This window comes from Carassius gibelio, chromosome A19 (assembly GCF_023724105.1).
Source record: "Carassius gibelio isolate Cgi1373 ecotype wild population from Czech Republic chromosome A19, carGib1.2-hapl.c, whole genome shotgun sequence".
NCBI lineage: Eukaryota > Metazoa > Chordata > Actinopteri > Cypriniformes > Cyprinidae > Carassius > Carassius gibelio.
Window position 1 is genome coordinate 17358314 of NC_068389.1, and position 15515 is coordinate 17373828.

At 37.0% G+C, this 15515-nt stretch overlaps 2 protein-coding genes and 1 long non-coding RNA gene across 36 annotated transcripts in view; 2 read left to right on the forward strand and 1 right to left on the reverse strand.

The window, feature by feature from the left end:
• Positions 1-31: 31 nt before the first annotated feature.
• On the reverse strand, positions 32-1675 carry LOC127935771 (uncharacterized). The gene is made up of 3 exons (XR_008148164.1): positions 1538-1675; positions 799-878; positions 32-601 (listed from the first exon to the last, which is right to left on the reverse strand). It is a non-coding gene; the product is annotated as an uncharacterized LOC127935771 (long non-coding RNA).
• A 40-nt stretch (positions 1676-1715) lies between these two features.
• LOC127935770 (F-box/LRR-repeat protein 2) lies at positions 1716-9841 on the forward strand. Its single transcript, XM_052533929.1, has 14 exons — positions 1716-2035; positions 2646-2707; positions 3126-3180; positions 3292-3366; positions 3627-3721; positions 3880-4044; positions 4961-5087; positions 5182-5256; positions 5349-5479; positions 5561-5621; positions 5749-5793; positions 6821-6877; positions 7023-7235; positions 7693-9841. Exons 1-14 carry the CDS (start codon positions 2006-2008, stop codon positions 7798-7800), a joined length of 1299 nt encoding a protein of 432 aa, XP_052389889.1. The 5' UTR covers positions 1716-2005; the 3' UTR covers positions 7801-9841.
• Positions 9842-10947: 1106 nt separating this feature from the next.
• Positions 10948-15515, forward strand: part of LOC127935605 (CLIP-associating protein 2) — a 50750-nt gene continuing 46182 nt past the window's right edge. For 29 of the 34 annotated variants that reach the window (XM_052533663.1, XM_052533626.1, XM_052533628.1 and 26 more), the window contains exons 1-2: positions 10957-11830; positions 15099-15177. In XM_052533663.1, the coding sequence (XP_052389623.1) occupies positions 11633-11830; positions 15099-15177 (277 nt within the window). In that variant the 5' untranslated portion in view covers positions 10957-11632. Of the gene's footprint in view, positions 11831-15098; positions 15178-15515 lie in introns of all 34 variants that reach the window. The other 5 variants (XM_052533656.1, XM_052533654.1, XM_052533638.1 and 2 more) reach the window with 2 other exon arrangements.

The following is a 15515-nucleotide window of genomic DNA, read 5'->3' on the forward strand; positions in this document are numbered from 1 at the left end:
AGATCAGTTCTTCACCAAAAGTGAAACAAAACAGGAAAATGCTGCAAAATGATCATAATTATATCAATAAAGGCAAGACGTCTTGGTTCAGAGGAACAAACCCAACAATAAACAGCTGACAGACTTACAAAAAGTTGATCTAAGAATGCTTTTATAATGTTCCTAGTAAGTTATGAAAATTACTTTTAAATTGAACATTCTTTTAATGCTACTGGAATAATGTTTGTTTTTAACTTTAAGAGAACCTTGCCAGAACATTAGCCAAAATTCCGAGATTATCCACTGTTAGCTGTTCGTGTCTTTTTTTGGTCCTATTTAACACTCCTTTATTTCTATCCATTTTATTTCTGACATTCATTTGTTGACAAGAAAAACATTCTTTTCATAGTCTTCTGGCTCATTCACACAGTCTTTGGCGAAATGTTCTTGGATACCATCTTGTTGTCCTGCCATGCACACCATTCTTGTTCAGTCTCTGATGGTGGAGTCCAGGACAGCCTTAGCCAATACGAGAGAGGCCTCCAGATGATGATATTTTTCTGGGGTTCTTTGGAACCTTCTGGAATCTTTCTCCTTGAGTGATTTTTGTTGGATGTCACTCCTAGGAAGAGTAACAGTGGTGTTAAACTTATTCCATTTTAACCAAACTCCTTAGTTCGTAGTCTTTTCCAGCCTCAAACTGATGCAAAAATAAAGAGGTTTAAGAACCAACATCTACACATTAGGGTCAAATTGCATCTCTTGCTGGATAGTACCTTAAATAGTCCTATTTAATTAAATTAATTTAATTAAACACACCATGTTGTGATGCTGAATAACGAGCGCCATTCACAGACCGAATGCGGCTCTCTTTCGCCCTCTGCTGTTGACCAGAAATACTGCAGTGCAAAAACAAACATTTAATGCCTTTTCAAAAACAGAAATCAGCATTTTATAACATTCAGACTTTCTGATTTTGCAGGGCTGTTAAATTTTTGTTAAAGACTGTTTGTTTTAGATTTTTTACCTTACTTAAGTATTATTGAATTTAGCTGCATTTCCCAGATAAAATAATAAATTGTTTTTGCTAATCAATTTATACTTCCAAAGTGCGTTTTTGCACGTCATCATGATATTGCTGAAGACAAACTTGTGTAAACAGACAGCAAACATTTTATTACTATTCAACTATCAATCATCTATAAAGTCTCAGCTAATTGGTTTCAGGTAGTTTAACATCTGGGACATTTAAAATGAAATGACAAATACGTAAATGCAGTAAAATATGGAAATGTTTTACTTAAGTGTGTTGGTTAGATGAGTCGAAATTAAATTGAATAAAATTTCACCCCATATTTTCCTAAAGCATTTCTCAATGCACATCTGCTCTGCTAACAGAGACATTGTGCCAAAATATTGTCGATGACATTTAATTCTGTATGAACACATTTTATTCTGTATGAATAAAGTGTCGTTTTTCATTTATCTACACATCCATTTGCGTCCTAACCACGACACGCCTATGCAAATTCATACAGCAGTACCAAAACAAACCCACCACGCGTGTTTTTCCCGCAAAAGTGACGTCACGACAGCCACTCTTTAGAGCACCTGGAGCGCACGAGCGCGTTCTTAACTCCAGTTTTAATAAAAAAGGATTATTCTTTAAGCTTATTTGCCAGACACCTCTTTCATTTTATTGGCATCATTCGAAGATTAAGGCAGGCATTTGCGCTCGAGCGGAAATGTAGTCAGAGAGGCAGTTCGGGAGGCGGAAGTGAGGTTAGAGCAGCAGTCTGCTCCGTCCATGTTATTATTGTTATTTTGACTGTGTGATGGTTCACGGACGGCGGCCAGCCCGGGATTTCTCCGGTTACCAGAGCAGACACGAACGGCTCGCAGGCCACACGTTACAGCTGCGCGTCTGTCTCACAATAGTTTGATCGCCAGCGTTGACAAAACGCGCAAACGTCGCTGTGCGCAGAGCTCGCCGAGGACTGTCTTTATTATTGACACTGCAACAGACATGAACGGCATCACCAAGAGCAGATTTGAGGTAACTCATGTCAAGCGAACTGTGGACCTGGTAGTTGAACCGCGATTGTTTTCTAGGGAAAACGAAAACGGGCGGTGGCAGGCTGTCTGATCGATGACAGTGTGTTTAATTAAGCGTCTGTTTGTGTTGGTGGGCGCGCGCGCTTGAGTGACTGACTGCGTGCGTGCCCGCGCGTGTATGTCTGCAAGGGTACTGTGTGTGTGTTTTGGACCGAGCAGACTTCTATTTTTGCGTGCCGTATTTAGGCTTTTGTTCGTCAAGGGTAATCCCGTCCTAACACAACGGCACCAGCTGACCGTGTCAGCAACGGGCGCTGCGCCTGAATCCGTTTAACATTAAGAGTTGGCCGGTGTTCTTGGAGTTTAGATCAAGCTGATTGGCCTGCTTACGTGCCCTGAATGCGAAGGCTTTAGAAAATGTCCCAAAGCAGTGTTATCAAAGACACTCGTTTATGCTATTTGTCCTTCTTGTTGTGCAAGTGTTGGGTGAAGTTGCACCAGGCCGAGGCGTGTCTGAACCAGCTTTGGTTTGGGTATATTGATTGTGCATGAGAGAAGCTGGTGCTGTGTGAGCTTTATGTAATTCATCTTTGTCATTTCATATTGTCCAGGTGTTCTCAAACAGTGACGAGGCCCTAATCAACAAAAAACTTCCCAAAGAGCTTCTGCTCCGGTGAGCCCATCATACCTAACCAATCTTGTTGAAATAGATTTTTTAATTTTTTTTAAATATCTGTATGTTTGACTCATCTATCTATCTATCTATCTATCTATCTATCTATCTATCTAACTATCTATCTATCTATCTATCTATCTATCTAGATTCTGTTGTTCTTTTATCTATCTGTCTGTCTGTCTAGATTCTGTTGTTCTATCTATCTGTCTAGATTCTGTTGTTCTTTTATCTATCTATCTGGCTATCTATCAGATTTTTTTTTTTTTTTTTTTTTTTTTCAAATTCAAATTGCTTTATCAGCTTGACATACTTTTGTATGTATCGTCAAAGGATTATAGGAAGTGGGTAGCAAGGAAAAACAGAATAATAATAAACAAAATAAACACGTAATCAAACGTCTCTGTTTTTATTTCAGGATTTTCTCCTTCCTGGATGTAGTTACACTGTGCCGGTGTGCCCAAGTATCTAAGGTATGTTCAGTTGCTTGTTTAGTTAAAAAGAGACAAAAAGAGACAAAAGAGTCTAGAATTAAGATGAAGTTTCCTAACAATGCTTCCTCCTCTTTTTCTGTGGATGAACAGGCGTGGAATGTTCTTGCATTAGATGGAAGTAACTGGCAGAAGATTGATCTCTTTAACTTTCAGACAGATATTGAGGTGAAAAAGCATGTGTAAAGTAAATGTTTGGTTTGTAATTGCAGATACAGTCTTGTGTGTTGTTGGCTTTTGCTTTGTGTCTTAGTACTTCATCAGTAATATGTTGCTTTGTGCTTTAAATTGTCTGCCTGTGGGCTTTATGTGTGTGGGATTAACACTGGATCAGTAGGCTTTTCTACTGAATCCATAGACTGTAAGATCCCTGATCCTCTGTGCCTGATCTCTCTCTCTCTCTCTCTCTCTCTGTGTCCTTCTATTAGGGACGTGTCGTGGAGAACATCTCGAAGCGATGTGGGGGGTTTTTGAGGCAGCTCAGTCTCCGGGGCTGCCTCAGTGTGGGGGATGCCTCCATGAAGTGAGCTGCAATACTTTTTGTCATATTGAGGCTGGTTAGAAGATGGTATAATGATTATTTGTTGCTGTTGTTGTTTTGGACCATGTTTATTTTGGTCTTTATTGTATAGTTTTTCTGTTTTACATTGCCAGCTAAGAGTTTTCATTTGAATTTGGCAGGACCTTTGCTCAGAACTGTCGCAACATTGAACATCTGAACCTCAACGGCTGCACCAAGATCACAGACTCCACCTGCGTCAGCCTTAGCAAGTTCTGCTCCAAACTTCGCCACCTTGACCTGACCTCCTGCGTGTCCATCACCAATCATGCTCTTAAGGCCTTAAGGTGGGGCAGTTATAAGGGCTAGGGGGGACCAAATTTAGACTGGGTCCTTGGTTTTGATTCTGTAAATAATGTTAAATATCATGACCATAAGTCCTGTTTGGGTTTGCACAAATCATGATGATTACTGGACATAAAGTTGATGTCCTTGAGTGTAAAACAGGACAAAAATATTATTGGTTCATTTTGTCAGAAGTGAAAGACTCAGTTTTTAAACACTTGATGACCTCAGAGCTAATGGACAAAAAAAAATTCAAAACTGTAAAAAACTTTAGATTTTATGGAATCTTTCAAACTTAATTGGGGAGTGTTAAATTAAAGCCTAGTTTTGATTTCATTGTGTCAGGAGGGTGACTTTGTTAATGATTAGAAGTCTGTCACCTCTGCCACATTTCTTCTAATGATTCTTTTCCACAGTTGTAGTAGATTATACTGTATGAGCTGGTGAAACCGGAAATTTTGGGAGTGAATACTTGAACAGAAACTAAAACCAATTATTTACTCATAGAAATTTAAGATAATTGCTGCTTATATTTCCACATCTTAACAGCGCAAAGTATGGATTGAAATGCAAAAAGCAAATTTTAAAAAGAAAAAAATTGTTCACATTTATTTTATTCTATTTTTTTTTGTTATTCTACGTTTTGGAAACATTTTTTTTAAATGTTTAATGATCCTTATCCTTTATTATAACTGGAAAAGGAGAAAAATGTACTTTTGTTTTTCAATAATTTGATAAATCAATACATTTTACAAAAAAATAATTGTGTATTGTTTTTTACTCTACTGGTTGGTTAGTGGTTTAAAAGTTTCCTTTTTATTTTTTGTAAATGTAGTTTTTTGGGGGGTTTGTTAGGTGGAGCAGTGTTGTTTTTAAGTTATTTTCTTAGCATTTTGTTTGACTCTTTCTGCCTGCTAGTGAGGGCTGTCGGATGTTGGAGAATCTGAACCTGTCCTGGTGTGATCAGATCACGAGTGATGGCATCGAGGCTCTCAGCCGTGGCTGCACAAGCGTCAGGGCTCTGTTTCTGAGAGGCTGCACACAGGTACATACATTTATACAAGCACACACTCACACAAAACACTTTGAATGAAATCATTAATAATGTGACATAATAATTGTTAAATGTGTCTTTTCAGCTTGATGATAATGCACTGAAGCATCTTCAAAAGCACTGTCCAGAGCTCATGACAATCAACATGCAATCATGCACAGTAAGACTTTGAGTTATTACTATACTTTTGTTAAATATTGCTAGTGAAAAACAAATACACAGTGTTAATGTGTTGTTTTATCCATCTTGCAGCAAATCACAGATGACGGCTTTGTGAGTTTGTGCCGTGGCTGTCACAAACTGCAGATGGTTTGTGTGTCTGGCTGCAGCAACATCACAGACGCTTCTCTGACTGCCCTCGGTCTCAACTGCCAACGGCTCAAGTAAAGCTTTCTCCATCTGTACGCAGATAAGCACACATTCCCACCCAAGTCTTTCATTCACATTGCATGTGTTTTCCTCAGGATCCTGGAGGCTGCTCGCTGCTCACATGTTACTGATGCTGGTTTTACTGTTCTTGCCAGAGTGAGTAATCACACAAACACCCCAAACTTACAAAACATAAACACACTGGATTTACAGAGCAAGCTTTGTGTAAGAAGACATCGCTGATTTGACAGGATGCCTAAACAAGCCATGCCTTCTGTTTTAGAACTGTCATGATTTGGAGAAGATGGATTTAGAGGAATGTATTTTGGTGAGTTTAAAATCCATAAGTTCTTATTTGGTGTATATTGCCTAGTCATCATGGACGGGTTCACTTTTGAGCACTGAAGGGTATAGGTATTTTTTAATTCGTATATTAGTAACGTGCTGCTATATATTCATTATAGATGATAATACTATAAATATTAATATATAATAAATATGAACTATAATTTAAAAGTGTGGGGTTGGTAAGACATTTGAAATGTTTTTTTTTAAGTTCCTTATGCTCACAAAGACTGCATACATTTGGTTAAATACACTAAAATAGAGTTTTCTATTTCAGTATATGTTCAAATGTAATTTATTCCTGTGATGGCAAAGCTGAATTTCCAGCAGCATTCATTACTGCAGGTTTCAGTGTCATATAATATTTCAGAAATCATTCTGATATGCTGATTTGCCCAAGAAACTTTTCTTATTATCAGTGTTGGAAAAAGTTGTGCTGCTTAATATTTGTTATGGAAACTGTGATTTATTTGAAATATAAAACTTTGGTAACATTCATTGTGACTTTTTATAAATGGAATGCACCCTTTCTGAATCAAAGTATTCATTTCTCTAAAGAAAGAAAATCTTATTAACATCAAAATCTTGAACGGTATTATGTTTCTATGGGGTAAGTTGTCACAAGACAACCTGCAACAAAATGTAAACACTAACAACAACAATGAAACCAATAAAGTTTCAACAATGTAAAAACAATGAAATGCTATTTATTTAGATAAATTGTTCACATTTCTATATTATTATTCATAAAATATAAAATATTAGAATTCATTATTGAGTATATTAAATGTATAAAAATGTATACAATTAAAAGGTGAAAAAACTTGTGCTAACAGCACAGGTCAAACTTACAGTAAAATATACTTCTACTATGTAGCCAGTACTCCGAGGCTTTTATTTCTTCTTTTTCTTTTTTGCTGCTGTTGAGCTGTGCCTGTTTACTTGCAACAATTTATCCTGATTAGTCAGCATGCTAATATTAATGTTCTGTGTCTGTATGTCCCATTCAGGTGACTGATAACACTCTGGTTCAGCTCTCAATCCACTGCCCTCGGCTGCAGGCGCTGGTGAGTGTTTGAGAGAGAGAGTGTGTGGGAGGATTGTTTCCATGCTTGTTATTTATGGCTTTCTGTAAAGGAATTATAAAGCATCTCCATTTGTTTTCAGAAGCTCACTCGCTCAGTTTGGCATGTGTGTGTGTGTGTTTTCTAGAGCCTGTCTCACTGCGAGTTGATAACAGACGATGGAATCAGACACCTGAGCAGCAGTGTGTGTGGTCAGGATCGTCTGCAGGTCGTGGAGCTGGACAACTGCCCCTTGATCACAGACATCACACTGGAGCACCTCAAGAGTTGCCATCGTCTGGAACGCATTGAGCTCTATGACTGCCAGCAGGTCACCCGCGCAGGCATCAAACGAATCCGGGTCTGTGGAAAATAATGGCTAGATATGTTCACAACTCCCACACATAGTCTCAACTGTAACAACCGCATAAAGACAAAAATGATCCCCATTTATGTGCAGGAAGCAAATGTGCAGTATCTGCAGTGCCAACAGCAGTGATCAGTCATGAAAATACGATAATGGGGCTTTCACATTTCAGAAATTTTACACTGATTTTACACTTATATTTTACACTGATGACATTACAATCTGTACCATCAATGAACAAATATATATATATATATTTGTTTCATTATTGATTTATTCTATTTAAATCTTCCATTTTAAAGTCTTCTGTGTTGGTCTTGAGTTTTGGTCCATACCAAACTTGACAAGCGATTGGACTTTTCTATTTTTCAGAGTGTAGAGAGAAATTCCTTGATTCAGTTGTCATTCACATTCTGCATTCTAGCTCATTCTGCTGTTGTTTCTCCTGTAGGCTCACCTTCCTGAGATCAAAGTCCACGCTTACTTTGCCCCAGTCACACCCCCTCCTTCAGTGCACGGAGGTGGTCAGCGTCTCTGCCGATGCTGCGTCATACTCTGACAGGAGGAGGGGCTTCTCGGAGATCCCATAGAAAGTCCAGCTGTCAGACAACTTCCAAACTCCGCCCTGCCTCCGCTCCACACCACGACGAGACGCTGTGTGGGGTTGTGGCTGCAGGAGGCGTGGCTTCTTCACCGAGCGGTTGCCTGGCAGGATGGACCTGAACAAGTTACGCAAAATAAACACAATGCAACGTGACAAATACTACGCACATACAATACCACCTACTTGGATATAAAAGAAGAAAAATCAAGGAGCTACCATGTAAAATATTTCACATTTGGATATATAGAAAACAAACTGGAGGAAGCACTGAAATCATTATGGGACTAATGAATATAGAATGAATCCGCAAAGAACTTTGAGGCATTTTGATGCCATTATGATGACTACACAGTGTTTACGTCCTGCTCCTCTTCCTCAAACAATAGGAATGCCTTCTCTTGCGACAAGAGCAAATTGAAACAACAGGAAATGAGCAGCAGGATGCAAGTTTCTGGAGCTTTGTAGGATACGCCTCCCACCGATTGATCATGTGACTTTCTCGAACCTGAGAGCAGGAAGCTTTAAGCGTTTCTGTATGGTTTTGTGCGTGTGCGTGAATGTTTAAATATAGAAAACAAAATATATAACACTACAATGAATAAGCCCATATTAAAACTGGAGTAAAATGATTTTTGTTCTGTTAGTGCTCACCCTCATTTTGAGAGGACTAAAAAAAAATCACAATTGAAATCACGTGAGCGAGCGAGGTGAAGAAAAGGACTGAGATTGTGCATGTGAGAAAAGTGGATTTTGCTCCAGTGTGGTGTTACAATACGTCAAGATTGATGTGAATGTTCAAATTTAGATAATATACATGTGCTAAGGGTTGTGGGGGGAGGGGGGATACATCAGGAATAAATTATGAGAAGTTTCACAATGTTTGAGTGCAATATTGAAAGCCCAGGCATAAGTAACTGTGGTATGTGACAGGATTCAGAACACTCCTTATTCAGCCATGTCCTCAATATTTCAAAGTATTCTCATCGCAAGGCGTAGTTCACCCAAAAATTTTTCTCATCCTCATGTCATTCCAAACCTGTAAGACTTTTATCAATGGGACACGAAGAACATATTTTGAAAAATGTTTTTGTGTCCATTCAATGTTCATTCTAAACAATGTCATCCTTTGTGTGTGAAACAACACAAAGATGAGTAAAAAATGAGTAAAAAATTACACCGTGTTCATTTTTGGGGTGAACAAGATCAGATCTTTAAATTATACAAAATTAAACAGTACAAATACACCAAGGGAAAAATTTAAAGCTGTAACTAAAGTGATTAAAGAATTAAACTTCTGTTATTTTCTCACCCATCTTCAAACCTGTCTTTATGTGTGGATCAAAAAAATATTCACATTCAATGAATAGACCAAAATGCAATGAAAATGAATGGTGACCAAGAGTTTTGGTACAAACTGAATAATGACAAAAATTTCATATTTGGGTGAACGGACCCTGTAAGTTCATCCCTTAAGTCTCATGCATAAAACTGATGTTCAACATTGGTTTGATGAGTAACATTGCATATTTAAAATCATGTTGAGTCTTGCAGATGAAAACAGCTGCTGAGTTGGTCATCTACTCAATGGAAATGTTTTTTGGTCGGTGTGAGTGCCTTTTGATTTTACAACTGGAGGGAGGGGTGGGTTACAGCCACAGAAATGCTCAGGGCTGCAATGTAGTTCATCATATTTTTTTCTCTTGTATTCCCTCTATTTAAGTTGGTTTTTGCCATTAGATGTGATGCTGATGTCATCATTTCCTGTCAAAGCATACAGCAGTGATTCCAGTATTCTTTATCTCAACCACTTTAGGGGCAATGCTAAACCTGTCTGCGAAATGAAGTTTATTTAGTATTGTTCTGTAACAGTTAATTTTATTCCTCTCCTTCTCTCCCATATTTTTTGACAAAGATGAAATGTTACCTGAATGTCTTTGTGTTCTGGTGGTTAATGTGACATTTCTTTAAATAAAAGATCTGAGCAGTGTGTCACATTCTGGATGGTTACATGCTACTCTGTTTATTGTTGACATTAATTATTTGTTTATAAACATGGTTATAACAATACATGATTTAACATCATTAATTTTTAGACCATTTTATACCACTGATTCACTTAAACAGGACCTGAAACCAGGTTTTATTTAATTATTTATTTTTTTGACTCTTCACCATATATGGGTTTGGTATACATGTTTGCATGGTTGAAATATGGCTGATCAAGTAGTAATATCAAAAAACTTTTGATAAGAGTTGTAACTACTTAATTTTAAGTTTTTATAATGAATATAAAATCGAATAAATAATAAAAATAATCATGATCTAAATTCAAACGCGAACAAAATAGATTATTGGGTATGGATTTTTTATAGCATGAGTACTAAAGCTCTTGAGACAAAAAACTAAATAGTTGTATATAGATATGTATTTTGGTAACCTAATAATATTGCAAGTAATAATTTAAAAATGTAGTATGCTTGGAGTATAGTATGTAGTAAAGCATATCTAGTACATTCTATTAATGTGATGTGTAGTATCGCCAATGCATTCATTCATTCATTCACTTTAATTACGTTTGAAAGATGAAAGATACATTTAATGCCACTAGGGGGAGACGGAAGGGTATATTTAAAAAAAAATGTCGTATGGATACAAGCGTGTGCATTATTCACAAATATAATTATAATACATATAATACATATAAGTATAATCTTATTGGTGCTTTTAAATGCACAAAATGGTTATTTAAAAGTCTATGTGCGTAAATTATCACTATACAAAGAGGTCTGTTATAAAAGAGAAGTTATGATAATTTAGTAATATATTAAAATATGCAACAACTTAGTTACCAAATGTGATTCCGTCAACACTACCATAAGGAAAAGTGTCTACATAGGCCTACTGAAATAACCAGAAACATTATCTTCTCATTGAAGCCGCTTGGATAAATTAATATTAATAATAACAACAACAGTAAAAAACATGTATAGTCTCTCTCTATTGATACTATATAATAAACATATATGTTGTCTTTATTCTGATGCTGTCGCACTGCACAGCTTCTGATAAATAATGAATTGTGAGCATATTTTCATTCAGGCATCATGCTGGACATCTGTGCGGCGTTGAAGGACCTCGAGGCCTCAGCCCAACTCTTCGTCGGGATCGTTTGCTCTTCAACACTCCGTTATCGCGGTTACCGGAGGTCTAGTGCTCGTGATCGAGTCGTGAGCTCAGGATCAGCTGTCAAACAGTGGATTATTGTTGGATTGAGTGTAAACAGAAGAGCCGTGGAAGGTAGCGCGCGACCTGGCGGCTCATCCACTCATCACCCGAGCGGCGTGAAGCGGGCTTTTCTGAAATGGACGCCTGGAGGGAGGAGAGCCCCGGCGGCAGGCCACAGGATACCCGACCATAAGGGTTAAAGCTAGCCGAGTTAGCCGATACATTTCAATTGTTTTTATACGCGCCTCGCAGCGGATCTCTTTTACTTCGCTTTGCGTCCGTGGTCGCCCACACTCTGTTGTTAAGTGGAAACACTTTTTTGTTCGGGGGATCCGTTATTGTGTTCCTGGGAACCTTTGTCAACGTTGTTTATTTTCCGTTACTGAATGGTTAATGCACAAGACAACAGACTTCAGCCACCCTCAGACTGTCTTTAAACGCAGTATTTCACTTCCTCTTTGCACACATTTCTGTTTCTCGTGCCGTTTACGCGACTCTTGACAGGCACTCTGTCGTTGTTATTGTTTCGCCGCGACCTGAGGACTGACCACAAAGCGTCCCGATGGAGGAAAATGACAACATGGACTATTTTTACCAGCAGGTTTTGCAGAAGGACGTGACCCGGCGGCTGCAGGTCGGCCCGGATCTCATAGACTACCTGAGCGACCCGCAGAGGTCCTGGGATGTGGAGCAGGACAAACCCCGCCTGGATAAAACCATAGATGAGCTGACGGGATGGGTCAACTCCAGCAATTACAAGGTACACAGCGAGTGACCTGCTTTGGGGTTGTATATTTAAATTAAGTGTCATAAAAGGTGTGTTATGAAGGATGCCTGCATGTTTCTGGAGTGAGCCAAACCTAATAGTTTATTCTATTGCTAAATGCATCAGGTTTATGTGATCGTACATTTAATTTCTGTGCTTTTTTTGTCAAACTGACAGAAAAATGCTCAAGTAATTGTATTTACAATAAGCTTCTGTGTGTAGAAGTGTTTGGGTAAAAAGTGTTCAAATAGAACATTAATATCAATGTTCATACATTATATATTCATTTGTGTCTAGGAGAGAGTGGATTTGCTGGTGGGGGTGTGTGAGGATGGGGGAGGGTCGCGTGGGGCATTGTTCTGTTACACTGGGGCTGTAAAGGCAAATGTCACTGCAGTTGATATGAGTAATCCATTTACACTTGCTTTTATGTGTGTGTGTGTGTGTGTATGTGTGTGTTGATTAAGAAAAGCTTGAGAAGGAAAGCATGTTTAAATGGCCTGTGTATGCAAGCCAAAGCTTTTATGCTGGCTCATGCTGCTGCTGATGTTACAGGCTGAGGCAAAAACGGTCACTTCTGCAAATAGTGACGCTGAAACGGGAAGCGAAGAGTGAAATATGAATGAGTATTGATGTTTTAAAAGCAGCATTAGATGTTCATCTGTTTTATCTTCAGCTGGTAGTTCTGGTCTTCAGGGGCCTGATGTTAATAGACGGCTGTGACTCATTAAGGTTGGATTTTAGAAATGAAGAGGGTGATTCATAAATTGGAGACACAGCTGCAGAATTCTACAAATGTATATGGTTTGATAAATGCAAGGTGTTCTTTGGCCATCTTGTTGAAGATCTGGTAGATTGTTTTCATCTCTCCACTGAAATATCTAATTTAGTTTTCATTTCACTGTTTTAAGGCTTAAGGGTAAGTGAGATTTTTTTAAAATAAATGAATAGCCTACATTTTTCAGCAAGTACTCATTAAATTGGTCAAAAGTGACAGCGAAGACATTTGTTGCAAAAAAATAAATAAACATAAAATATATATATATATATATATATATATATATATATATATATATATATATATATATATATATATATATATATATATATATATAATTTTTTTTTTTAAATATATATATATTTTTAATAAAAGTGTTGTGATTTTTTTTTTTTATTGATAATAATAAGAAATGTTTCTTGAGCAGCAGATCCGCATATTAGAATGATTTCTGAAGGATCATGTGACACCAAAGAAGACTTGAGTAATGGCTGCTGAAACTTCAGCTTTGTCATTACAGGTATAAATTATACATTTAAATAGGTTTTCTTTTGTAATTAATAATATTTCATAATATTGTAAGAGTGTAAGGGACTTATTTAAAAAAACATTAAAACACAAATTAATGTAGTTATGTGCATACATTTTTAATTAAATTGTAATTTTATTTTATTATTTTACAATTAATGTAATTATGATAAAAATTAATAAAATCTCATATTTAAATACTTATGTTTATAATTTCAATATTTTATTTGTTGTGTATATTTAAATGCAACACTTTGTATATTTTCTTAATTTATCATTAAGAAAGGTAGGGTAAAAATAACATTTTAAAATATATTAAAATAAAAAAACTTTTATTGTAATTTTTGATGAAATAAATCTGTGTCACCTTTTAATTCTGCCCTAATAGCAATTTATCACCTTTTCGATTTAATTTCTTAATTGTGCAGTCCTACAGGTTTGGAACAAGTCAGAGTGAGTAAATGATGACAGAATTTTCATTCTGAAAGTGAACTACTCCTTTGACTTAAAAAAAAAAAAAAAACATTTGGTTATTCCCTAAAGTGTGGCTGACCTCATTGATAAATGTGTAGTTGAACGCTGTCCAATTAAAACACATTTAAGCAGTTTCCAAAATGAAATGCCCAGGTGTTTTCCAGTTTTGCCTTTCAGGTGCACCCTCTCTGTTGTCCTTACTCAGGATTCTCTCTGGCTGCTTTGCCTAAAATAGGTCATAACTGGAGCTTCTTGGATGTAGTGAATATTTGATTGTTTCTCTGGAATGTGAACTTCCATTCTGCACTGCCAAGAAACACACTGCAGCGATCCTCAAATAAAGTCTATCTAACAGTCTCTTATTTTCATTCACCCACTCATTCACAATAATAACAATCGTCCTTCTTAAAGACATAGTGCACATCAACAGAAAACTCTGTAACAGATACTGTATCAGATACTAGGGCTGTCATGATTCTGAAATTTGGCTGACCATTAATTGTCTAAAAAATAGTCACTGTTATTGCGATTTAATTTGTTTTAGGGCGATTATGATGATTATCACGATTGTCTGTTTTTTATGACTTTCATTATATAATTATAATTAATTTAAGGGTTCAGTAAATAATTAAGATGTTATCTTTTAATCTTTTTTTGCAGTGTAATTTTACATAGAGTATGCCAAGTTATGAATATCAATACTGTGTTTGTGGAATGGTCAGTTTTTTGTTTTGTTTTGTTTTTTTAAACCCTTGGTTAAACATAATACAAATATTTAATAAAAATATAGCTATGAAATTAAACTAGCTGACTGTATAATTAAGCAGCAAAAACATTGTCTTGGAAAAAAAAGTATTTGCACATTATACAGTTTAAACATTTTCTTATAAAATACATTAAATTGTGAAAAAAATAAAAGCTTCTTATAATCATTCTGTGTGCAAAGCTTTGATAATGTGAAATTCTTCAAACAGCGTGGCCTCCTAAAACGGCTTATTCAAACACGCCCCCACATGTCTACATCACCATGTGGAAATATTTGCATAATGTCGCCTAAAAGTTCACGCAAAGAAAGAAGGTGTGGTTTCAGTAACCACAGTTACTGGGGAAGTCGTAATGGTTAGAGAGTCGGACTCCCAATCGAAAGGTCATTATATTCTGTTACACAAAATAATGATCTTTAAAAAAGCATCATATGACCCCTTTAAGATACGGAATGGCTTCAGATGAAATAGGCTACACAGTGAATAAAAACCAAACTGGTGCTCTTCTGTTTCTTTTGGTTCATGACTCCCCTTTTAAATAATCGGGGTTGACTGAAACACCCATGGTTAGACCAAATAATCGCGATTAGACGACAGGCCTATCAGATACTGAACCAGCAGAATCATGTGTTTGAAAGTGCTGTTCCGTTTGCCTGCGGGAGAGGGGGAGTGAGGTTTGACGCTTTCAGCTGATTTGTCTCTTTCTTTTTGGGGTCAGGTTGCATTGCTGGGGATCGATATCGTCAGCGCATTTGCGGATCGATTGACTGATCGCTTCAGAGGTTATATCACCACAGGTAAGCGATGTGTTTGTTGCTGGTTCCACTGAAGTCACAGCTTCATTAGCAGCATTAGCTAAATATCCTCCATTGCATAATCAGCAGAAAGAGGAATGGCAGGATGACTTGCTGTACATGACACAATCCACAGACTCGCTTCTTGTCTCTCAGCTGTATGAGCCCCGCCTCCTCCTGTTACCATGGGAGCAGGCTATGATAATAACAGATGACCCCCATCACTCATCATATACCTCATTCATTTGAAAACATGGAACAAATGGAGTATAGAGAAAGGAAAGAGATGAGTTCACTCAAAGCGAAAGTTAGATGAAATGAAATATGTCTGCAATTATATA